General features: G+C 56.7%; 2 protein-coding genes across 5 annotated transcripts in view; both read left to right on the plus strand.

Annotated features, from left to right (window-relative positions):
• The first annotated feature begins 518 nt into the window (after positions 1–518).
• On the plus strand, positions 519–16,823 carry LOC125085565 (left-right determination factor 1-like). Its single transcript, XM_047704047.1, is given in 9 exon segments — positions 519–551; positions 12,057–12,180; positions 13,177–13,264; positions 13,354–13,458; positions 13,755–14,009; positions 14,353–14,606; positions 14,609–14,690; positions 16,331–16,444; positions 16,529–16,823. Coding segments are annotated over 9 exon segments (1,350 nt in total).
• The window catches only part of TMEM63A (transmembrane protein 63A), a 29,793-nt gene continuing 21,112 nt past the window's right edge, over positions 16,721–25,401 (plus strand). The window contains exons 1-6 of one of the 4 annotated variants that reach the window (XM_047704901.1): positions 16,721–16,874; positions 19,770–19,952; positions 20,041–20,123; positions 21,680–21,892; positions 23,717–23,796; positions 24,881–24,947. In XM_047704901.1, coding sequence (XP_047560857.1) covers positions 20,076–20,123; positions 21,680–21,892; positions 23,717–23,796; positions 24,881–24,947 — 408 coding nt within the window. In that variant the 5' untranslated portion in view covers positions 16,721–16,874; positions 19,770–19,952; positions 20,041–20,075. Of the gene's footprint in view, positions 16,875–19,769; positions 19,953–20,040; positions 20,124–21,679; positions 21,893–23,716; positions 23,797–24,880; positions 24,948–25,401 lie in introns of those variants that run through there. The other 3 variants (XM_047704902.1, XM_047704903.1, XM_047704904.1) reach the window with 3 other exon arrangements.

Below are 25,401 nucleotides of genomic sequence, written 5' to 3' on the forward strand. Positions count from 1 at the left end.
TAGAGGTGCAATCTGGCACCGTAACTAGAGCCAGGATTGGGGTAGGGCGAGGTGGGGGTGGGTAGGGCTGGTGCGCATGCGCATTGGCATGGGACCCTCAGCAGTCTCCCTTCCTTGGGCTGTCCATGGAGATACCTTGGCCGGGGTGCCAAAGATCTAGTGCCACTCCTCCCCCACCCCGATCTGGAGGCTGGGAGTCTGAGATGCAGGGACAGGCTTGTCTGGTGTCTCCAGAGGCCTCGCTCCCGCTGTGCTCACAGGTTGCCCTGTCTGCATTCTGACCTCCTCACCTTGTAAGGACAGCCGTTCTATTAGGGCCACCGACAGCTCCTCATTGTACCTCACTTAACTCTTCACAGGCCGTATCTCCAAGGACACTCACATTCTCGGGCGCTGAGGGTTAGAGTGGCAGCGTGGGAATTGGGGGGACACAACACAACCCTTCACAAGCTGGGGCAGAGAAAGACCAGAGAGCAACAGGAGGGGCCGTCCTGGCGGGGGCAACGGGACCTGGGAGGATGTCGGTGGACCAGAAGCCCCTAGGCTGGCAAGTGAGCAGGCCCTGGGTGAGCTGGGTGCATGCGGCCGAGCTCTCGATCCCAGAACTTGGAGGCATGGACAGCCACTTGGGAGGGAAGAACACAGCTGCAGTGGCCACCTCCATTGGGAAAGTCACCCACTCCAGACAACAGCGCGGCCGTGGAGGGCTCCTCTGGTTGTTGCTGGTCTGGGCTGTGATGTCTCCAGCTCTACTCCTGGTCTTCCCCAGGCTGCCCATTCTGGAATCTATGGGGAGCTGCTCCCCTCTGGACACCATGGGAACAGGCCAGGCCTTGTTATCCTGGGGCCCTCAGGGGGACCCGGCACGAGGACCCGGCCTTCCTGCTAACACCCAGACAAAAACATTTCCTGGGATCCCCGTGGGCCTGCTCCTGTCCCTCAGGGCTCAGTGCTGAACTTGGTCGGCAGAGAAGGGATTGCACTCTCTCTCTCTCTCTCTCTCTCTCTCTCTCTCTCTCACACACACACACACACACACACACACACACACCCTCACACACACACACACACACACCCTCACACACACACACACACACACACACACACACACACACACACACCCCAGAGCGTGCTTCTGTTTTACTCAGTTGCTGCTAACACCAACTTAACACATGCCCTGGAAATCTCCAACTGTAGAAACAGACTCCTCCAAACGAAACAGGACACGTCCTAGATGATTCCTTGGTCTAGAATCAGAGTTGCTGGAAGGACGTGAAGACCGTACAGCTCAAATCCCTCATTGTCCAGAGAGGTTCCTGGGCTGCGCGCTGGGCCTGCCTGTGCCCTGTGCAGGCTCTCTTGGCTGGTGCTCAGGCCAACATGGGGCCAACCGCTGTCTGAAGGCACTGGGGTGCTCCCTCCTGGGCTGGGCAGCCCGGTGCTTTGATCTGGGGTGGGGCCTCTGACCTCCCCCTCAGCCTCCATCCCCTTTCTGGGCCCCGGGGCAGGATGCTGAAGCCCCCTGCGGGAAATGAGAGGCTGGTTTCAGAGCCCTGGGGACCCTTCCCTCCCTCACTTTCTGTGTCACTCCATTCTTAATTGCAGAGCTGAGCAGCAGAGCCTCCCAGGCTGAGCCAGAAATAGTCAGCTTCGTAACTGGATTTTTGTTCTCCCAAAGGAAAGCCCCCTGAGTCTGCAGGGGTGCATGCAGGGGCCGCAGGGCTCACTGGGGCCTGGAGCTGGCGACGTGGAGGGAGTGGGGTCCTATGACCCAGAGGTTTGACTCCAACCTGACCCCTCCCTCAGCGAGTAAGGTGACCTCAGCAGGCCTCAGTTTCCCCATGGGAAGGAGGCAGAGCAAGCTTCCTCTTGTAGCTTTCCCTGCACGACTGACAGGAAAGCTCAGGTAGCACTTGACCCTCACGTGGGCGCCCTGCAGCCCCTCGGGCCTCTCCCACCTCTGGGCTCTCCTCTTTCACTGTAATGATGACAGTCTTCTCTGTTCCCCTCTACTCTCCCCTCCCCCTCTTGGAGTCCCAGCCAGTGGCTCTCTGTGGTGGGGTGGGCTGGGGTGGGAGCTGGGGATCTCCTAAGCTTCTCTGACAGTTCTCCCCTGTCCCATGGAGATGCCCTGGGGGTACAAGGGCCCCGAGAGTGCCGGGGGTGGGGTGGGCAGAGCCTCTCCTGCGCCTGGGGACCAACACTGAAATGAAGAGCTATTTTCCTGAGAAGGTAATGGAGTGGGGCTCAGCTTCCCAGTAAGGTCCTCCTGCAGATGCAGAGTCAGCCCCAGAGCCCAGAACCGACTGGGGTGACTGTGTGGACTGGGAGCCCCGCTTCTTGCTGGAAGGGGTTCCTAGACAAGGCAGACCCTTACCATCCACACCAGGGTTTGCTGCCTTCAGGGGCCTGGTGTTCCGAGGGCTCTGCGGCAGGGGGCTGCAGCTGGGGAGCCGCCAACACTTCCTGGTCGTGGGGAGGCTCTCCTGTCCTTGGCGGGAACCTGCAGCATCTCAGGCGGACAAACCAGGGAGAACCCCATCCTTCCCCTCTCTCCCTCCCAGTGCTTTGGAGCTGGAAGGAAACTCCAGTTTATCTCCCTTGTTTTCCAAAGGCATTGAGATCCCGAGATGCTTGTAAAGTTTACACAGAGCTAAATCTCCCCTGTTTCAATTCATTAATTCATTTATTCATTCAACAAATAGATAAAGTATCCATGAGAGCTGGTCCTTGTTCTCTGCACAGGGACACAGCCACTAACTGGCTGGACAGTCACTGAGCCAGTATAATCTACATCCTAATGGGGAGGTAGTCCACAAACAATGAAACAAATAGATAAAGAAGATAATTTTAGATAGGACTAAGCAGCAAGAGAAAGATAAACCTGAATAATTAGAGAGATCTCGATAGGCCTGGGGGGAGGTGGGGGTTGGGGGTGGGGTTGGGGGGGTGGGGGTGGGCAGAAAGGGACACAGGGATTTTATAAATGGGCAAGAGGACTTGACATTTCCTGTGATGTCTGATTAACAAGAATTAGTGAACCCTGCGAAGGTCAGGTCCCCTTGCAGGCAGAGGGTCCAGCTAGTGCAAAGGCCCTGGGGTGGAACCAGTGTGGCAGGTTTGGGGACCTTAAGAAGAGCCATGTGGCAGGCTGTCAGGGAGCAAGTAAGGAGCCCCAGGATCAGAGGCAGGAGTGTGACCCTGGCCCAGGTCAGCCTGGGCTTTCAGGTAAGATATTCAAGTTTTATGCAAAGTGTAGTAGGAAGTTATTGGAGGTTTTTGTGTTTTATTTTATTTTTATTTATATTTTATTTATATTTGTGTTTTGTTTTATTTTGTTTTTTGTTTTTCAAGAATAGACTATTTTATTTAGAGCAGTTTGGGTTCACAGTAAAATTGAGCAGAAGTTATAGGGCATCCCCATATACCCCCTCCCTTACACACACACACGCACACCCATCAACAACCCCACTGTGGTGTGCACTTGTCACAGTGCCTAAGACTGCACAGACACATCAGTGTCACCCAAAGTCCATCGTTTCCACTCTCTGGGTTTGGACAAACATGGAATGACGGGTATCCACCATTAAAACATCATACAGAGTATTTTCACTGCCCTAAAAATTCTCTATGCCCCCCCCTTCATTCCCCCGCCCACCCACCCACCACTGGCAACCTCTGGTCTTTTTTTATAATCCCCATAGTCTTGCCTTTTCCAGAGTGTCACGGGGTCGACATGTGGCCTCTTCAGATAGACTTCTTTCACTTAGTAATATGCATCTGAGATTTTTCCATGTCTTTTCATGACTCGAGGTCTCATTTCTGTTTAGTGCTGGTTAATCTTCCATTGTGTGGATGGACCACAGGTTTGTTTCATTTTAATCCATTTACCTAGGGAAGGACATCTTGGCGGCTTACAGGCTTTGGCAATTATGAATAAAGCTGCTTTAACATCCACAGGCAGGTGTTTGTGTGGATAGAAGTTCTCAGCTCCTCTGAGGAAAAACCAAGGAGCAGGATGGCTGGATCGTACCATGAGAGTATGTTTAGTTTTGTAAGAAGCTCCAAATCATTTCTCAAAGTGGCTGCCCCTGTTTGCATCCCCATCGGCAACGAAGGAGAGTTCCCGTGGCTCCCACATCCTCGTGGGCATTTGCTGGTGTCAGTGTTCTGGCTTTGGGCCATTCCCATAGGCGTGCAGTGCGAGGTGTGTTACTTTGCATTTCCCTGATGGCCTGTGACCTTTAGCCTCTTCTTGAATGCTTATTCACCATCTGTATCTCTCCTTTGGTGAGGTGTCTGGATCTTTTGCCGGCTTTCTTATTTGGGTTCTTTGGTTTTTTTTTTTTTTTTTATTGTGAAGTTTCGAGGTTCTTTGCATATTTTGGATAACAGGTCTTTATCAGATATGTCCTTCCCGAATGTTTTCTCCCAGTGTGTGGCATGTCTTCTCATTCTCTTGACAGTATCTTTTGTACAACAGAAGATTTTAATTGTAATAAAGTCTAGCTTATTAATTGTTTCTTTCGTGGATCCTGCCTTTGGTGTTCTGTCTAAAAGTCACCTCCAAACCCAAGTTCATCTAGATTTCCTCCTGTTAATCTTCAAGGAGTCTTATGGTTTTGCATTTTATTTTTTTTTATTTTTATTTTTTAAAGATTTTATTTATTTATTTGATAGACAGCGATCACAAGTAGGCAGAGAGGCTGGCAGAGAGGGAGGAGGAAGCAGGCTCCCTGCTGAGCAGAGAGCCTGATGCGGGGCTCGATCCCAGGACCCTAGGATCATGACCTGAGCTGAAGGCAGAGGCTTTAACCCACTGAGCCACCCAGGCGCCCCTGGTTTTGCATTTTAAAAAGTTGTCTTATTTTACGTATTTTTTAAAGTAAACTCTGCCTCCAACTTGGGACTCGAACTCATGACTCCAAGATCAAAAAATCTCAAGCTCTACTGCCTGAGCCAGCCAGGCGCCCCTATGGTTTCGCATTTTATATTTAGGTCTGTGATCCGTTCTGAGTTGATTTGGGGAGGGATTTAATTAATCAAGTAGCTCTGGTTAAAGTCTGTTGGAGATGGGGCGCCTGGGTGGCTCAGTGGGTTAAGCTGCTGCCTTCGGCTCAGGTCATGATCTCGGAGTCCTGGGATCGAGCCCCGCATCGGGCTCTCTGCTCAGCAGGGAGCCTGCTTCCTCCTCTCTCTGCCTGCTTGTGATCTCTCTCTGTCAGATAAATAAATAAATAAATCTTTAAAAAAAAAAAAAAAGTCTGTTGGAGACCTCTGTGGACTGTGGGGGTGGGAAAGGCAGTGGGGAGGGGGAGGTGGCAATCCCAACCACCCAACCAAGTGATGGAGGGTCAGTCCCAGATGGTCACAGCCTTATTTTGCGGGTGAGGACACTGGGACTTGCCGGGAGCTGAGTCTGGATGATGTAGGACAGTCAAGAAGGAGGTGGGGTGAGGGCCCTGCAGGGTGTGGGAGAAGGAAGGGAATGGGTGGACAGAAGGGCTGGGATGTATGCTTCTGGGCCTGCTGGGGTGGTAGGCTTGGAGGCACCTGCAGCCAAGAGACAGGAGACCACCGAGGAAAGAGAAGGGGGTTCCAAAAAAAGAAAAGAGAGAGAGAGAGAGAGAAGGGGGTTCCTTCCCTGGGTCCTGCCATGGGTGTCATGAAGAGGTCCCCTGACCAGGGGTCAGAGAGATGGTGAAGTGCTTGTTGTAAAGCTGGTTGATTGAGTGTAGACCCAGCAAAGGGGTCAGTAAAGGCAGATGCAGGGCAGATCTCCCAACCCTGTTATCCCTCTGCAAACACAGGCCCTTTCCTGAATGTGGATTCCACTGGGTTCAAGAGTTTTGCTGGGGAATAAAACAATTGGGCCACATCAGCCAGAAGAAAGCTGGTGTGGCCTGGGAGACTGATGGGCAGATGTGCTCACAGCTGGGCTGACAGCCCTTTGTCAGGCACAGCTTGTGGAGCTGGGTGGGAGCCTGTGGATTGGGCCTGGAAGTCATCCCCAAGCCCGATCCTCTGTCCTGGAGAGCAGGAGGAGGCAGGGGGGAGGGGTGGGAATGAGGAGACTCTGTATGGTACTAACCCAGGGCCTGGAATTGAGGATGTCTGGGTGGATAAGGTTGATGGGGGCTGGGATAGGCAGGTGAGGGGGAGCCAGGATTTGTTCCCAGGCAGAATCCAGGCTGCCAGGTGAGGCCATGACAACACATGGGGTCAGAAGTCATCCTCAGCCTCCATGGGTGGGCCACTTGCTGGACCTGGCCTGGGCTCAGAACCAGAGGGGACTCTGAGGTCAGTGAGGTTGAAGCCCAGGAGTGGCTTCACGTCTGCATCAGAACCCAGCATCTGGGGGGCTCCAGGAGGGCTCCTGTCCCCTTCCTATTTGGGGCAGGCCCTGCCGTGGGTGCCCCAGAGATGCCCTGAGGCCCAGCCCCAGGTGCCCTGGGCTGTCCCAGCCCTGCACCCATCAGCCTCCCAAGTCCCAGGCCTGGGGGCCCATGTGGCCCCTTGGGGTCTCCAGATGAGCTCCCTGGGACTCCCTAAGTTTGAGTTCCTCTAGCTCCTTCCTGGCAGGAGTGAGCCCTGAGCTGTGCTGTCCCTCACTACCTGTATGTAATCAGCTGAACTTTCTACCCTCTTCAGTATGAGTCTCTCATGATAGAATGGGAACAATGTACTTTTTTTTGCAAGGAACTCCGCGTATTAACCAAGATATCAGCAAAGTGCCTGGCACTGCCTCCTGGTATCCAGTAGGCGCTTAATCAAGAGTGGGAGTCTTTCACAGTGCTACTAATTTTTACACTGTTTTCCTTTGAGAAATTAAGTTAACAATGTTTCTTAAATCTTTTTACAATGAACACACACAGTACAAGAGTCAAAGATTCCCAGGATGAGAGACTACCAGGCTCCTTCTCTCACTCCTCGGCTGTCCTTCCCCCGCCCCGACCCCAGACGGGCTGTGCTCTGCAGAGAGACATGTCGTATTTCTCCCCACCATGCAAATACTACTGATCGGTCATCATGACCTATACCTCTTTTTGACATTGTCATTATAATTTGTTATTATAATGTCATTTTTATAACTGTGCACTGAGCAGACTCCACCCGTCTTGACCCCCCCACCCAGCCTCCTTGGGCCCTCCGGCCCCACTGCTGAGCCAAGGCTCTGGGTTACCTGATTCCAAGGAGCTTCTTACTTTTTCTGACACCGTAGCCTCCTTTAAGATTGTATTTTTTTTAAATTTTTTTTCAAAGATTTTACTTAGTTATTTGACAGCTAGAGATCACAAGTAGGCAGAGAGGGAGACAGAGAGAGGGGGGGAAGCAGGCTCCCTGCCCAGCAGAGAGCCCGATGCGGGACTCGATCCCAGGACTCTGGGCTCATGACCTGAGCCAAAGGCAGAGGCTTTAACCCACTGAGCCACCCAGGCGCCCTAAGATTGTATTTTATTTTACTCATTTGTCGGAGAGAGAACGCATAAGGGGGAGCAGCAGGCAGAGGGAGAAGCAGACTCCCCGCTGAGCAGGGAGCCCAATATGGGACTCGGTCCCAGGACCCTGACGTCATGACCTGAGCTGAAGGTAGCTGCTTAACCGACTGAGCCCCCCAGGAGCCCCTGTCCTTTCTTCTTAAAACTCAAGGATTAGGAGTGCCTGGGTGGCTCAGTGGGTTAAGCCTCTGCCTTCAGCTCAGGTCATGATCTCAGGGTCCTGGGATTGAGCCCCGCAAGGAGCCCTCTGCTCAGTGGGAGCTGCTTCCTGCCCCCCCCAACCCCCCCCCACTCTGCCTACTTGTGATCTCTCTCTCTGTCAAATAAATAAATAAAATCTTTAAAAAAAAACCTCAATGATTAACATATTATACATACTTTTAAAATATTTTTTTCTTTCATTTAACAATGTTTTGGAAGGGCACCTGGCTAACTCAGTCAGAAGAGCATGTGACTCCTATTCTTGGGGGGGTGAGTTCAAGCCCCACTGTTGGGTGTTGCCTCATGCTTTTGTTTTATTTTGCTACTACATAAGATTCCTCTGCATATAAGTAGCGTAATGGGTGTAACCAGATCCCGCTGAATGAAGTTCACCTTGTTCCCAAGTGTTTACTGTTACACATAATGCTGCATAAACAGCCTTGTATAATAAGGGCCACTTTATACCTGTATGAATTGTCTTTCAGATAAAGGTCTACAAGTGGATGCAATGAGGTATGGAGTATACATAGTTCTCTCTCTCTTTTTTAAAGTAGGCCCCCTACCCAGCGTCTGACTTTTGGTTTCTGCTAAGGTCACCATCTCGGGGTCCTGGGATTGAGCCTCACGTTGGGCTGTGCACTCAGCTTGTAGTCTACTGGAGATCCTCTCTCTCTCAAATAAATAAAATCTTAAAAAAAAAAAAAGCAGAGAGCTTTTCTCTGGCTGGTAGCAGAAGAGCAAGTCAAAGGGATTGAAAGCACAAGGAGCATTTGACATATAGCGGCCAGCATGAAAATGAAGGGGCCGTGGACAGAATGCGGCCCCCAGACCCCCGCCAATTCACACACAGAAACCTTAATCCTCAGGGCAATGGTGTTTGGAGGTGGGCACCTCTGGGAGGTGGTTAGGTCATGAAGGTGGAGGCCTCTTGATGGCATTTGCGCCCTTATGTGCTAAGCGGGCACCGTGAGAGGCAGCTGTCTGCAAACCGGGGGAGGGGGGTCCTCTCACCCAAACCCCCCATGTTGGCACCCTGAACTTGAACTCCCAGCCCCCAGAAGTATGAGAAGTAAACGCTGGGTGTTGAAGCCATGCCGTCTGTGCTCTTCTGGGAGAGTGGCTGAGCTGTGCTGCCGTTAAGGTGACGAGAGGGGTACCCAGCCCATGGCCGGCAAGGGAGAGAGTGCAGCCCTCCAGCCCAAGGAGCTGGACCCCGCCCGCAGCCTGAGTGAGCTTAGAGCAGAGTCCCGCCCCGGCAGACAGCATGACCTCAGCCGTGTGACCCCTGAGCATAGACTCTGGCTTGAGCCTGCTCAGACCTCAGACCTGCACGACCCTGAGACTGTTTTTGGAAAGTGTTGTTTGGAGCAGCTAAGTGTGTGAGCATTTATGAGGTGGGAAGGGAAACGTCCACTTCGTTCTCTTTAGACTTCCACCTTGCTGGGATTTTTATTTTTATTTACTATTTTTAAGTCATCTCTATGCCCAGTGTGGGGCTCAAATTTATGACCCTGAGATCAAACATTGTAAGCTCCACCTACCACCGAGCCAGCCAGGCGCCCTTGCTCTGACGGGATTCTTGACATTGAGAACATTTTCATGGATCACTCATTTAATTTTTTTTAAAGAGCAATTAAAAAGCAAAATACTCACCTGGAAACAGATCCACGTAAAATAAACGGACACGAAAAAGCAAATTTCAAAGCAGTATGCATCCTGTGATCACATTTTAATTTTACAATCTGTGTTTAAACAGAGATCTCTGTATAATCCCACCAGAGATTTCTTTCTCTAGAAGGCCTGCTTCCTTCCCTGGGGATGTTTACATTTTCAGCCTTATCTCCAGTCCCGGAGTAGAAAGCAGGCTTTGTCCTCTGCTGGAGGAAGCCCAAGCCTTTTTAAACCTGGTGTAGAGGGCCATAGGACCAGGGTGTGGGGGAGCCACCAGCCAGGATCCCAGAATGACACGTGGCCCCTTAGAAGCTCCGTGGTCTGTGGGGTGGGAGTGCAGGGGCAAGTGATCATTCACACAGACAAGTAAGGAAAATATTGTAGGTAGTGCTTTACCAGTGTTGGGCAAGGAAGAAAAACATTACAGCAGAAGAGGTAGCTCCGCAGAGGTGGCTGGGGGTGGGGGCGCTGAGGAGGAGGAGGAGAGGGAGGAGGGGGAGGAAGGGGAAGCAGGTGGTGGGCCAGCGAGACACACAACCCAGCAGCTGGGGGGGGCGGTGGCAGGGCTGGCCTGCCTGATCCTGGGGTCAGAAGGCTGTCTCATGGGGGTGGACTTTGAACTTGGGGGGATGTATGGGGCTGGAGGGGTGGCCTGGGATGTGCTAGGGAGTGGTGGCAGGAGGAAGGGAGCCTCCCACGGCTGCAGAGCCCCCTTTGGCCATTTGTCTCCCATATGAAAAGTTTTTTCCGTTTTGCTTCTATCTCTGAGCCCCTAAGTACCTGATGGATGAGGCAAGAGGGACTGGAAGTGGGGGTGATCACGATCAGAGCCCACCAGAGTCCAGGGAGGCTGCCATCTGGTCCTGAGCCATCCCACGGACTCTGTCCTTCCCGTGCTCCCGCCTGGGTGACAGAGGAGGCCCGCTTAGGGCTCCCACACCCCTCAGGGCTGCTGGCAGCAGAAGCAGGTTGACCTCTGGCAGAAGAGATGGGGCCTTCCCAGGCTCCTCTACCCTGGGATTCTCGCTGCCAATGTGTGGGGAACTGCCCAGAGCCACCAAGGCCACCAGCCCCCAGTGCTTTGTCCATGCCACATGGGAGGGCGAGGGGACTCCCTTCAGCCTCAGCACAATCGGGCGCAGGGTGGACACATGTGGTTGCACAGTGACCCAGCCACCCCCTTTCCCAGGACTGACACAGGCTCTGTCCCCGAAATCACAGTGTCTCCCCTGAGGGTGGGGCTGTCGCCTATGGCTGCTGGCCTCTGTCCCCAGCGGCCCTGGCCTCCCTGCCTCCTCCTCCAGGGGGCAGCTGTTTCCCAACTTCCCCCTTGAAACACCAGACTTCCTGGAATTCACACCAACAACGTATCACTGTGAGGTGGTAGGATTCTGCCCAGATTGACTGATTTTTTTCTTTCCTTCTCTCTTTCTTTTCTTTCTTGGGGGGAGGCGTTAGCAATATTAGGCTTTTTTTAAACACCAAGTAAAAAGCGCATGAAAAGAAAAATGCCCATATAAGCCCATCTCTTTCCTCACATCTTGCCCTGAAGAAGGATCTTCTAGAAGCTCCTCTTCCTCCCTCCCTTTCTCTTCAATTAATTAAACAAAATTTTATTGATGATTTTGCCCCTTCTTTGTGTCCTGGGGACATCCGAGGAGACCAAGAAGGAGCTGATGGGGAAAGAGAGCTCAGATGCAAGGGTGTGCGGTAGGGAGCTCCCAGGGAAAGGGACTCACCACACAAAGCTGTGTTCCATAGCCCGAGGGTGCCCTAGTGCACTCCCCTTGGTGCAGCCTGGTCTCCCCCTCTGCTTTGGGGACCTCATGGTGCTCCTTCACCTTCCCCCACACCTTGGGAGGAAAACAGTGTTCACATTTCTCAAAGGAGGCTCTGGGATCTTTACCATCTCTGGCCCTAGGGACCCCCTGGAGATCTGAGCCAGATCCAGAGCAGGTGGAAGTCCAAGACCAGGATGAGAGGTTCCTTCCTCTGCATGACAAAGGGTGGGGACTGCCACAGCCCATTGTCACAAATCTACCAATCAGCACTGGCTTTCTTGGGCCTCTGGTCTGGGCTGCCAAGAGTCAGCAGCTCAAAACAGAGGACTCCCAGTGAAATCCAGATTTCAGATAAACAACAAAGAATTAATTAGTCTAAGTACATCCCCAGCTGTGTCTAGTCTTTTATGTGGCAGCATGACCCCTGGCGACTGCCCAGGTGTTTCATTTCCCCAGTAAAACTCTCCAAGCACCTGCAAACCCTCCAGCCCTTGCAGGAAGTCTCGGGAAGCCCGGAATGGGCCCCACCCCCGTCTGGCCCCATCCCCTGGACAGAGTATCTCCCCCGCCTGCCCTGCAGCTTCCCCAGTCAGCAGGACTGGCTGGGAAGAGCTGGAGGGTGTGGAAGGAATTCTGGCTGGCCACCAGAAGGCCTAATGCTACCATGTAGCCATCAGCGACTAGGGGAGCTCCAAGAGGCGGTCACCTCACTGAGCCTCCGTTGTCACCTCTCAGAGGTTGGAGGGGGCGAGGCACTGGCTGGTGCTTCCACATCTAATCTCCAAATCCGGGAACGGCCGCCAGAAAGACGGAGAGACGGGTCCTTGCTGGACACACTCCCATTGGTGCTAAATTACCACAGCTGTGGCCTTGCTGGGCGCTGTGGGCCCTGCCCTGGCCCCAGGCTGCCCTGAGCGGGGAGCACATCCTCAGCACCCTGCTGCAGCAGCTGCAGCTCCGAGAGGCCCCCGTTCTGGATGCAGGCAACGTGGAGGAGCTGGTCACCCCTGCGACAGGGAACCCTGGGTGTGAGGATGGCTGCGTCTTGGGAGAAGGGGGTCTCTGCCCCGAGAGCCCCCCGCCGCTCAGGCCCAGGGGGAGCTGCCCCACTGCCAAGGCCGAGGCAAGAGAGGAAGGACCTGGGGTTCAGGGCTCCCCTCTGCTATTTGTCGTCCTGCCCTAGACGAGTCCCCCCACATGTCTGAGCTTGTTGGCTTCTCTGGAAACAGGTGTGAACCGGCTCTGATTCCCTCCCAGAGTGGGGGACAGCTTGTGAGATAAGAGTTGGAAGGGCTGATTCCATCATTTTCAAGGTCAGCCTGTGGAGAGGTGAATGGCACTGCACCCTCTCACCTCCGTGGGGCTGGGGTTTCCCTCCTCAGTGCCCAGGGATGGACCCACACTTGCTGCTTTCCAGCTGGGAGAGTGGGTGCCTGGAGGCCAGTAGACTCAGGTGTCGGGGACACATGGCCTGGGGCCTGTGAGGGGGCTGTGGGACCTGTGCCACCATTGGCCTCCAGAGTCAGTAGCCCTGCAAAAGCTGGTCACAGGCCCCACAAAAGTCAGTTCCTCCAGGTGGAGACATCTCCCTGGGCATGAGAAGAAAATGAAGGGATTTCAGGGCTCTTGCTCTGCCTCTTAGGTCACTCAGCTGATGACCAGAGATCTCCGTGGCAGGGTTCTCTGCCTCTCTCTCTCTCCATTAGCCCTCCAGTTTTGTTGTGTCCTTTGGCCAAAGAAGGCTGCAGGTCCGGGGTCATAGCTGGCTCAGAAGGTGGAACATGTGACTCTGGATCTTGGGGATGGGAGTTTGAGCCCCTACAGGGCATAGAGATTATTTAAAAGTTAAAAAAAAAAAACAACAAAAAAAACAAAACCAAACCTACCAGAAGTCTGCATGTCTGTGCACTTAAGGCCAAGCCCCAGCCCCCACAGAGATCCCTATCCTGCTGATTCCTGGGGATCTCCCTGGGGACTCCCAGGGAAATGCTGTTGGCTGGCCCCAGATCCTGCTCCTCTCGCAGCCACCTGGTGCTGGAGAGGCCTCCTGACCCTGTTCCTGTCCCCAGAGGTGGCAGGCAGGTGGCTGGCTTCCGAGGCCTCCACGCACCTGCTGGTGTTCAGCATGGAGCAGCGGCTGCCCCCCAATAGCGAGCTGGTGCGGGCCGTGCTGTGCCTCTTCCAGGAGTCCCGCTATGCAGGCATGAGTGGCTGTCCGGTATAGCACCCGCGCCCGCCCGCGTCACTGTAGAGTGGCTGCAGGTCTGCAAAGACAGCTCCAACAGCACCTTGCTGGTGGACTCCAGGTGGGTGCTGCTAATGGGGAGGGGAGGGCAGGGGTGAAGAGGGTATGGGAGGGGAGAGGGTGTGTGGAGGTCACAGTGGTGAGGGGAGGGGAGGGGAGTCCTAGCTGGGGAAGGAGGGGCAGGAGTCAGGGCGCAGAGGAGGGAGGGAGAAGTGGGGGTGCTAGCTCGGAGGAGGAGACAGGGGAGGGGGGGGGAGGGGGGAATGGGGTCCCCAGCACAAGGGAGGAGAGGGGAGGCAGGGGGAGGAACCCCTAGCCTCCAGCTCAGATCCCCATCTCTGCGCTGCCCTGTCGCAGGCTGGTGTCCCTCCACGAGAGCGGCTGGAAGGCCTTCGACGTGACAGAGGCGGTGACCTTCTGGCAGCAGCTGAGCCGGCCTCGCCAGCCTCTGCTCCTGCAGGTGACGGTGCACAGGGAGCACCTGGGCTCGCTGGCCTCGGGCGCCCACAAGCTGGTGCGCTTCGCCTCCCAGGGGCCCGAGGGCCCGCGGCAGGGCAAGCAGCAGGGCGAGCCCCAGCTGGAGCTGCACACGCTGGACCTGGGGGCCTACGGGTAGGAGCCTGGGCCCCACGGGAAACCCCGATCACAGAGCACAGGGGGAACACCAGCTCAGTCCAAGTGGGACATGCCTATGGGAGTGAGTGCCCGCAGGAGTTTGTCCTTCAGTCTCAGGACAAGTGGCACTTGTGATGTACTGTTTGGCTCTTGGTAGCAACCGTCCTTGCCACAAATAGTCAGCCTTTTGAACGTAAGGAGCAGCGAGGGATGGTAAAGCTCCCTCCCAGATGCCCCCCCCCCGCCCGCGCCCTCCCCCCCCCTCCCCCCCCCCCCCCCCCCCCCCCCCCCCCGCCGCTGACCTCTGCCTCTCCTTACTCCCGCCCCGCCCCCCTCGCAGAGCTCAGAGCGACTATGACCCCGAGGTGCCCGTGACGGAGGCCACCCGCTGCTGCCGCCAGGAGATGTACATTGACCTGCAGGGGATGAAGTGGGCTGAGAACTGGGTCCTGGAGCCCCCGGGCTTCCTGGCCTACGAGTGCGTGGGCGCCTGCCAGCAGCCCCCGCAGCCCCTGCCCTTCGAGTGGCCATTTCTGGGCCCGCGGCAGTGCATCGCCTCTGAGACGACCTCGCTGCCCATGATCGTGAGCGTCAAGGAGGAGGCAGGGCCAGGCCCCAGGTGGTCAGCCGGCCCAACAGGCTGGCCAGGGTGCAGAAGTGCGGCTGCTCCTGGGACGGGTGCCTGGGATCTGGAGCCTTAGGTAGCCACCGAGGGACTTGGCTGTATCAGGGCTATTGTATGTCTCGGGGAGAGCTGGGGGTTACTGCTGATGGACAAATGCTCTGTGCCATCTACTGAGCTCTCTGTCCATTTAGCTCATCTCCTGATTTTGGTTTCCCAGGGTCAAGACTCCCTGGCAACTGGGTAGCCCCTGCCGGTCTTCTCTGTTCAGGTTATGGTATCCCAAGCACTTATCTGTCAGTTCTATAATGGAAGAGCAGGAAGCCAAATTGTCATTGTTTCCTTGCTCTGTTGCTGGACCTGGGCTGAGCTCTGCGGAATGGGCCTGTCTTAGGGTCAAGTATGGGTTGTGTATTCCCAACCCAGAGAGTAAGGACATTTTCTAACAAGTGAAACACGGTTTCATCTGTATTTCTCTATTTTACCCGTTACCCAGAGGAACAGGAAGTTCTGAAGGGAATTAGGTCAATGTGTTTAGAAAACCAAGGAAGGAGCTAGAGAGGACTCAGTCAAGGTCTCAGTTGTTTAGGAAGCTAAGACTGAAGCCATTCAGGGTCCAGGGCACCCATCCTGCTAGAAGCCAAGCAGACGTCTTTTTGTTACTGTTGATATTTTACCTTCCTGGGCACATTGAGTGGGCTTTGTTTCAATTCTACTTGCTACAAAATAAAAATGTCTGAAAAAAAAATCATGAGAACTGTAAGACTCTAGGTCAGCCTTTAGCTGTGGAAGCAGATGAAGGGAGCAGATGTTGAAAATGAATATGACATTTTCCAATGCACTGATCACAGAGACTGATAAGCTGTGACTTTGAACCTAGCCTGGACATCTTGAATTCGAGACAGTGTGCAGAGCTCTTATTAGCTCTGAATTCCATACCTTCCAAACCTCTACTTCCTTCCCTACACAACAGAATAATCCCTGCGTCCCAACCATCTCCTGGAGATTTAAGGAAATGGTGTTTTTACCAGCAACTGCCACACTGATGATACTTGACAAGGGGTTATGGCTTTCTGAACTCACATTCAGACCCACTTGGCCTTCTCTTGATTTTGAAATAAACTTCATCTACTGAAAGTCAAGTTTAGAAATCCCTTTCCTCTCTGCAATTTTGAAATCAAAGATTCAGACATTCCTCTCTCTCTCTCTCTCTCTCTTTTTCCCCTTGGTCAGTGGCTTCACCATTCTAACTTCCTGAAGGGTAGAGCCTGGCACTTCTTGGGACCCCTCAGTACAGACCAGGCAGGTGGTGGTGTCATTAATTGAGTCAGGGAAAGAATGAGGATGGGGGCGTGAGGAATGGGAAGACAGTAGACAGTCTGAGAAGTCTGGTATGGCCACCGGGTGGGGGGGGGCAGGATCTAGACGTCCAGCCAACCACAGGCAGGAGCCTGGGGGAGGTTAAGTGTGAGGCCATTGGCAGCAGGAGGTAACAGCGGGAGAGGACAGATGCCCAGGCGCTTGTCAGGAGGACGAGGGCTGAGTGCAGGGGCCCTAAGCAAACTCCAGGAAATAACAGTGTCTGGGATGGCGGGGGTGGGAAGGGGGACCAGGAGGAGGCCAGATGGGACGGAAGGGAACTGTTGGAGAAGCAGGAAGATGCGCCCGGCTCCCACCCCGGTGCACCTCACCGCAGAGCCACAGGCCGGGCCATTCAGGGGCAGGGAGGAACGGAGAAGGCCTTGAACGTGGCAGTGAAAGAGGAGCGCTCAGACGTGGGAGAGGCCCGAGAGGTCGCCAGGGCGCCCACGTGAGGGTCCCCAGGGGTAGTGCCGGGAAGGTCCCGAGGGTCCCTGGCTCCCCGGCCCCCGGGCTCCCCGGCCCGGGGCTGCAGATACGGAAACCCCGGGAGGGCGCGGGACCTGTCCCTGCCTCCCGTCCCGTGCGCTCCGCCCCGCTCCGGGGAGAAGGAGCTCCCGACCGGCTGGGCAGCTCGGGCCCCCGGGGTCGCCAGCGGCCCTGCGACCTCCGCTCGGAGCCCAGCCGCGCGTCCTCCCGGGGAGCTGCGGTCTGGCGGGGCTAGGGCCGGGGCGGCGCGCGGCCGGGCGGGGGCCGCCAATGGGGCCGGCGCGCGCGGCTCTGCGCATGTGCGGGAGGCGCCCAAGTTTCCCTTTGCAACTTTTGAGTGACTGGGACGCCGCCCCAGCCGGCCAGGTGCAGACGCCGCGCCTTCGCCGCAGGTAGAGAGGAAGGGGCGCAGGGTGGGAGCGGGGGATCGGGTCCCAGGCCCACAGCCTCTCCGGACTACGCCCGCCCCCAGGCTCCCTCTCCCCTCCCCTTCCCCTGGGGTCTAGTCCCCGGGAGCCCGAGCTCGCAGCCGGGACGGGGAGCCAGGAGCGCAGCCGGGGGCCAGGGTGGGGGGCGGGGTGGGGCTCTTCTTTCTCCGACTCTGCGTGGCGGGCCTGGGAAGGGGCGGGCGCTCGAGTCCCCCCCGCCGCTGGGCGGGGGTGGAAGCCCCGGGGACTGTCTCTCAGTGACCCCTGCCGCGGCCCTGCGGGTGCCCAGAGAGAGGCCCAGGGTTGGGGAGGGTGAGGAGAGTTCTGCCAGAAAACCAAACCGCCCGGGTTCGGGGACCTGATCAGACTGGCTACCTGAGACTCTGGGCTGGCCTCCCTGTTTCAGCCTCAGGCGGTGTCCTCAAGGGCAGGACTCCACGGGGCGGGAGACCGAGTGGCCGCCAGCTTCCTTCTCCGCCGGCCTTGCGGGGCTGCGTGCCAGCAGCGCCCACAGGGCCCGGGGTTCCTGGTTAGGCCGGTGAGCTGTGCTCCCCAAGTCCCAGCCGGGGCACGGGACAGGGGCGGGGCGGGTGGCTGTGGGGGCACGTTGGGGCCCTTCTGAGGCTCTGGCGCCTACGGGGTTGAAGACACTCATGGGGTCGGGGGAAAGACTCCCCATCATCCCTCCCTGCAGGAACAACCAGTATTTCTCCCTCCCCCCACCCTCTGACACCTGTCAGAGTCCCAAGTGTGCTGCTTCCAAGAGAATGGGAAGAGAAGCAGAAGCCCCCTCCTCTTCACAATGATCTCTTGTTTGTTTAGTGTCCCCGGGAAAGGTCCCTCTTGAACATTAGAGGGAGTCCTGACATTGTTTCCCCCACTAGCTGGAGGAGTGACTTAAAATAAAAACCCAGACCTTTTGAGTGCTCACTGGGCCTAGGCCCTGGGCTAAGTGCTTCATGGGCGCTGTCTCAGGTGTGGGCCTCCCAGCAGCCCTGTAAGAGGAAGAACATCATTGCCCCCATTTTATGGAGAAGGAAGTCAAGGCACTGAGCATTTAAGCCACTTGTCTAAGCAACATGGTACAGAGACCCTGTAAGTGCAGAGCTCAGGGTGCCCTTCTGGGTGCCCTGCCTCCCTGAGGCTGGCGGGCCATGTCTAGGGAGAGAAACAGCGGTCCAGGGTCCCGGGTCCTGTCTGGTGGGGCTTTAAGACCTTTGCGTTCGCTGGGCAAGCCTCTCTGAGTCAGGTCCTGTGGCTGAAGGGCTGCAGCTGTGCGTAGTCTTGCTGTCGGGAGGTTTGTGCTGATAAAAATACCCTGAATTTGAATGGGGCCTTCTCACAGGACCCGACAGGGCTCACAAACCTCCTGTCACATTTTGTTCACTTTTCTGGAAGGAGGGTGTAGGTGGTTGGGTGTGCTGATGGTCAGGGGCCTGTCCTGGCTGCCTTGGCTGTCACCTCAGGTGGCTGGTGGGTTAGTGTTGGCAAGTTTGAGGCCGGCTGTTGGATTCAGCCCTCCCTCCCGATGGTCACGGCCAGATTCTGGGGTGCACAAGGGCTGTACTTGGAGGTGGCGGCCCGAGTCACCTGCTATTCCCCTGGCCTCTCCTACCGTCAGGTTACTAGAGAGCTCTCTGTGAGGCACGGATGAGGCATTCCCCTAAGCGGGTCTATAAATGGGAAGACTGCCCGTGGGTCCCGTGAACACGGGGGCTACTTCCTGGTTCACCCCACTGGTCCCAGCCAGGCAGGGCTGCCCGGTGGTGCTTGTGCCCCCAGCTGTCGGGTCAGAGCTTGTCTGTTCGGGAAGATGCGGTGTTGGGGGGGGGGGGGGCTGGTTCTGGAGGCACCGTGATGTTTCAGCAGAATTTGGAGGGGACGTGTGTATAGCACAGGGACAGTTCACAACGGAGCTGAAAGATCTGAGAGGGCGGCGGGCTTCCAAAGCCCTGTCCTCACCTGGGCGCTCCCCCAAGATGGGGCTGACCTGGCGGGGCCATAGTCTGAGGTGCCTCGAGGCTCTCTCCCAGGATGGCAGTGTTTGCTGGCTGGCCTCACAAGTTCTTGCCCAACTTTGTAAAACCACCCCAGGGAGCCTGTTTGGCAGGAGGAAAGTGACTTAGAGGTGTGCGTAGAGCTGGAGGGGGAAGGGGAAGCACAGGAAGCTTCCTCCTGCGGGGCCTCTGCTCCCAGGGACAGTGCTCTCTCTGTGAGCATTTTTTTTTTTTTAAGATTTTATTTATTTACTTGTCAGAGAGGAAGAGCACAAGCAGGGGGAAGCAGCAGGCAGAGAAAGACGCAGGAAACTGCTCCCCACTGAGCAGGGTGCCAGTTGCGGGGCTTGATCCCAGGACCCTGGGATCATGACCTGATCCCAAGGCAGATGGTCAACCCACTGAGCCCCCCAGGTTTCCCTCCGCTGCAGTTTCTTCCCATATCAGCTTTCAGGCTTCCTTGTTTGTTCTTCTGTGTTCCCTCTCCTGATGCTAACCCTCAGACAGCAGCTGCCCTTGGGGGCCCACTTAGGTCCTGGACTCAGGGGCTGACCTGGAGCCCACGGCCACCACTGCCCTCATAGGGGGGACACTCCCTGGTCCCTGCAGTTCCAGGAGCGGGAGAAGAGGGGAGAGGCTGCTGATGTTGGAGGAGGAGAGAGGAGCAGGCTGCCCAGAGGAGGACCCAGGACCAGTTCTGGGAGTTGGGGGGAGACTAGGCTGGGGGAGCCCCCCTGGGGGGAGAGTGAGAGGCTCCATGTGGGTGTCTGAGTTCAGAAACTCAGGGCAGGTGTGAGCACAGGGCAGTGTGTCAGGCTGGGGAAGGCCGCCCCCAGTGACTCGGGCCGCCTGTATACCTTAGGGAAGCCTGTGAAGGCTGGCGCTCCCCGGTCCTGGGGTCAGGAAGGCCCTGCAGGAAATGAGTAGCAGGCCCCAGGCATCCTGGGAGGCGGCTGGTGCTGCCTCTGTGTGTGCTAGAGCCGAAGCCGGAGCTGGCTCCAAGTGAGGACCTCTCAGAGGGAAGCACCCACAATCCTCCCTGCTGGTGAGTGTGGGGCAGGAGGGAGGGGCAGGCGCCGGGCCCTGCTGTCGGGTGGTGCTGCTGGGTGAACCGCAGGATCTGCCTCCCACAGGAGTCTCCGGGACTCTGTTCAGAGCCACCAACTCCATGGTTCTGGCCTCGTATCTTCCAGCCATTGCCAAATCTCTTACAGGGGTAAGAAAGTGGCTCGACCTTCTGGGGGATCCTCCCAGGCCCTAGGACCTGCCACCCCACCCCCTTCCTGCTCTTCCTGGTGTGTGTGTGTGTGTGTGTGTGTGAGAGAGAGAGAGAGAGAGAGAGAGAGAGAGAGAGACTGGCCCCAGCCAGCCAGCCCCAGGGGCCAGAAATGGCGCTCACCAGCCCATACACACTGGAGCAGCATTCCCAGGTAGTCCAAACACCTGGTTGGGTTGTCTGTACCTTTTCTTCTTGTCCCCAGGAGTTTTGTTTCCGTAACAGGTTAGAAATATCAGAGCTGGGGGCTCCTGGGTGGCTCAGTTGGTTAAGTGTCTGACTCTTGATTTTGGTTCGGGTCATGATCTCATGGTTGTGAGATTGAGCCTCATGTCGGGCTCTCTGCTCAGCATGGAGTCTGCTTGAGGGTTCTCTCTCCCTCCCTCTCCCTCTGCACCCCTCCCCCACCATGAGCTCCCTCTCTTAAAGAAAGAAAGAAAGAAAGAAAGAAAGAGAGAAAGAAAATCTTTTTTAAAAACAGAAAAATCTCAGACCTAGCAGGACCCCTTGACAAATGAGTGTCACCTGACGGGGCAGGGGGAGCTTGAGGAAGGGGTGCTGAGGATTCCTGCTGGCTTTTCGGCCGCAGACAGCATGAGAAGGGGGCCAGGACTTGGGCGCCGACTCTGGGGCATTCGGTGTCAGTACACAAACCCTGGAGGTTTCCATTGGCTTCACGGGAGTGCCGGGAGCCTCTGAAAGGAAAGGTCAACAACTAGCACCGAGTGATATTTGCTTTGGAAATGCTGGGCCTTCCAGTTAGACTGAGGGTACCCGGGAGGTGTGGGAGTGAGAGGACAGGGCTGGGATTGCGCTTCAGGGGACCCTGAGGAACCCCCCTCCCTCTCTCCCATCCTCTTCCATCTCTCCCTTCTCCCCCACCCTGCTCGGCCTCCTCTGGCTGCCCCTTCTGGGCTGTCACTGAGCTAATGTGTGTTTGTCATGGCAGGAAGAGGCTGGGTCTGGGGGCCGATTCTGTGCTGACTCACTCCGTAGAGCCCTGAGCCTCGGTTCCAAGTGGATGGAATGGCCTGTGTCTGAGGTCCAGGCTGGACAGCCCAGGAGTAGTGGGGCCGGGGGCCCGTCTGTGGCTCCAGGGGATCCACTGTTGTTGCCTCCTTGGGTGTCCCTTCTTATTCAGTCCTGCTTTACTCCCCATCTTTATCTCCCTCCTATCTGTCCCCTGCCTGCCCTCTCGAGCTCCCTGCAGCTCCCACAGGATGCTCTAGTTGGCGGCCCCAGTGGCCCCTGCTCTTCCCCTCCTTCCTATTAATCTGCTCCAGGAGGCTGCCAGCTGTGTCCCAGACCAGTGCTCCCCGCCCCCCTCCCCCGCCTGACACTGTCCCCACAATGGAGCTATTCTCGTGGGCTCTGCCAGGCGCACGGGGCCTGGTGTCGGCTGCTCCCCGACTCCTTGCTGCCAGCCCCCACCTTGGGCTCCACCAGCGCAGGCCAGGGAGACCGCAGGGGCATCCATGCCCTGACTGTCGGCCCAGGTTTTCTCTCCAGGGAGGACAGTCGCGATGACCGGCCCCCGGTCCCTGGAGCTGTGGCAGTCCGAGGCCGTGTCCCTGCGTGGGCGGCTGGGCCTCAGGGACCAGCCCAACGACTCCTACTGCTACAACTCAGCCAAGAACAGCACCGTGCTGCAGGGAGTCACCTTTGGAGGCGTCCCCACCGTCCTGCTCATAGACGTCGTTTGCTTCCTGGTGAGATGCCCCCTCCCCCCAACCCCACTTCCCCCCCCAACCCCAGTCCCCCCAGGCCTTCTGGAATGGTCAGGTGAGGAGCCAGGCACACCTGAGTGTGGATGCCCGCTGTGTTGCCCTCCAGCTGTGGCTGTGACCTGCGTGTGTCCCTCTGCACAGCAGGGGTCAGGAATCTTTCCCCCGGGATTTCTGGAGAAGATCCCACCAGGCTTTGCAGGGAAAGAGCCCATGCAGCTGTGCCCTTGATGTTGAGTTAGTGGCCTGTCACGTGGGGAGGCCCACGGGAGGAGGGTGTCCGCAGGGATGAGAGGGGAGGACAGAAGGTGTGGGTTCAAATCAGAGTGGTCGCACCTCCCGGGTTAGAAACGTCACCTCCTGTCCTCACTGGGTCCTGGGCCTTTTAAGGAAGAGGCCACCCTTACTCAGAGCTGGCTCACACAGTGACCTCTCTTTCGTGTAGACCTCCCCATTCCCAAACCAACCCCCCCAGTTTGTAGTACATGACTTTTTCTCCTTTGGCCAGGAGGCAGGCGCTGGGGTCAGGTGCACCTTCTTTGGCCTGCCCACCTCCTGATGCCTTCTCCCGACACGTGACAGAGCCCATGGGAGTAAATGGGGTGCCATGTGGGTGGGGGCAGTGGGCCAAGAAGACATGATTGGGATGGAGGTGGCCATGGCTGAGGGGGCCTGGCTGAGGTGGGAGTCTCTAGGCAGTGGATTTTTTTTTTTTTTAAGATTTTTATTTATTTATTTGACAGAGAGATCACAAGTAGGCAGAGAGGCAGGCAGAGAGAGAGAGGAGGAAGCAGGCTCCCTGCCCAGCAGAGAGCCCGATGCGGGGCTCGATCCCAGGACTCCGAGATCATGACCCGAGCCGAAGGCAGCGGCTTAACCCACTGAGCCACCCAGGCGCCCCTAGGCAGTGGATTTTTATCATGGGATGTTCTGGGGTGCACCTGGGAGCCGGCGGGGCCTGGAAGACGTGGGTGCATGGGAGATGTCCACACCCCAAGAAGGCAGGGGCAGGAGCTCACCCTGAGCAGCCTTCAAATTTACCCTAAGGCATGACTCACCTGCCTCTGGAGACGGTCGCCAACTCCCCACCCACCTGGAGCTAATTCCTCAGGGAGCAAGAGCACAGCCCCTGTGGGGTTCTGGCTTTAGGGAGACAAAACCCACATTGAAAAGTTTAGCTCCGGACTGGGCAGCAGGGTTGTGTTGATGGAAATGGCTGTCTCTGCCTCCCTGAACCTGGAGGGAGAGAACCTGTGTGGGAGGAGGGAGAGACCTGCCCAGGTCTGAGGAGGTGTAGGGCAGCTAAAAGGATGAGAGATGAGATGAGCCCAGGGCCCCAGAGCAGCAGGTCCTTGGTGGGCACAGCCTGTCTGGGAGAACCACACACCAAGTGAGGGTCTGACGGCTGCTTGCTTGGCCTGGGGCTGTGCTGCACCTTGGAATCAAACATGCACATCTGTGTGAAGGGAAGGGAGACTGGTCCCTAGGACAGCTGCGGGGCCTGGGCTTGTCTTCCTGCTCAGGAGCCAAGGAAGGCCCGTCCAGGCTGGGGAAGTCGTGGCTGTTGCTGTGGCCCCGAGAGCAGGGAACGGGGCACGTGTGTGGGACGAGGGGGGCCCCAGGAGGCCCAGCGCAGTGTGGATGGGCGCTGGCGAAGGGGGTGCCCAGAGCATCCGACTGACCCTGGCACAGTGTGGCCTTGGGCAGCTCAACACCCTCTCTGGGCCTTCCCAGCTCTGCTGGGCTTAGGACGATGGGCTTTGCCTCTAAGACAGCTGACTCTAACTGGAAGTTCTTTTCTCTTTCTAGTGTTTAATTTCAGTGTTTACCATTATAAGAAGGAGATTCTGGGATTATGGCCGCATTGCGCTGGTGTCGGAAGTTGACAGGTAATGAGGACACGTCACCTCAAGTGTGTGTGTGTGTGTGTGTGTGTGTGTGTGTGTGTCCCCGTCCGTCCGTGGGACGGACTGGCGGCCCCTGGGGGATGCTGAGTCTAGGTGGCACTTGTTGCCAGGCCCGCGCTCCAGGAGCCGTTGGCTTCAGGCTGTGGAGGAAACCCCGCTGCCTCGAATATGTAGGGCTTTTCAGGGAGAAGTTGTCTTTTTGACCTTGAGTATTTTCAAGGGTCTCTTTCTGGAAATGAGCTAGTCTGGGGCTGGGACGAGGCGAGGCAAGTTAGGGACCTGCCCCGTCCCTGTGCTGGGTCAGCGTGGGGGGCTGGCCCTGCTTAGCCAGGGTTGGCTGAGTCTGTAGGGGAGCAGGGCCCCCCTTGGCCTGACACCCCCCAGCCCTAGGCTCTGACGGCTCAGGACACCCAAGGGGCGATTGGACTCCAAGCCTGCGCGCCAGCCTCTCCAAGCTCAGCTGCTCCCGCACGGCCTGGATCCTATGTCAGATGCAGAATGGGAAGCTGTGGGGGAGATCCACGTGTGCCCGCTTCTGGCCCCCCAGCCTCCTCGGGCGCTCACCACACGACCCCTGCCGCTCTTGCTCCATGGGGCCGTGGTGTAACACGGTCTGTTATGCGGGGCAGGGGGCACAGACACCTTCCTTCCCTGTGGCCTCGGTGCTGGTGTTTGCGAGCCGGTGGTGCTGTGGATCGGACAGAATACGGCATTTGTTTTGAGTTCTATTTAACACCTGGGGAAACGGATCGCAGACGTCCATGCTCCGAGGCCCTTTATGTGGATGGGTGGCAGCGCTGGGGCCCCAGGACATGGGGTACGGGGGTGTTCTGCTGATGCCTAAGCCCTGGGCCCTTGTCCCCTGTGAGGTGGAGTGTCACGGCTCTCAGGCGCAGGTGTGGGCCTCGCCCTGTCTGCACATCCCTCAGGCCGTGTCACACCTTGAGCCAGCTCTGCGGCGGGCTAGAAGCTTTGGCCCAGAGCTCTAAGAGGCGGCAGCGTGCTGGCTGCGGAGTGTAGACCTGGGGAAAGAATTTTCTGTCGTTCTTCCCTTTTGTGTTTCTAGTGAGTCCAGATTCCAGAGATTATCTTCATCTTCCTCTTTTGGGCAACAAGATTTTGAAAGCGAGCTGGTTGGTATTGAAGGGACTGGTATGGCCATGGCAGGGGCAGGGGAGGGCCGCCATGTGTCTGTTCAGCAGCTGACTCGGGACCCTGTGTCCTGAGTGGCCGGTGCTGGTGACAACTTTTCCCTACACCGACCAAGCCACCCAGATTGGCATGTGCACAGGGAGGATGCAGCTGGGGGGAGCATAGGACGGGATCAACTCTCAGGCAGAGGGATCCCCGCATCCCCTGTGATCCCAACACTGGTCTCTGTGGTCACACTCAGGGACAGGTGTGACAATTTGTTGAGGGCTTGCTGCTGATTTGAGCCATCTCTGGGCAGGGACCATGCCCTATCTAGCCCTATTGCCCTGAAGGGATGGTGACCAAACCTGTGTGTCTCCCAGCCAGGGGACAGCCCAGCTTTAGGGGGGATTATCTGTAAGAGATCCGATGGACAGTAAAACCTACAGACCCTCT

The sequence above is a fragment of the Lutra lutra genome, chromosome 15, assembly GCF_902655055.1.
Source record: "Lutra lutra chromosome 15, mLutLut1.2, whole genome shotgun sequence".
NCBI lineage: Eukaryota > Metazoa > Chordata > Mammalia > Carnivora > Mustelidae > Lutra > Lutra lutra.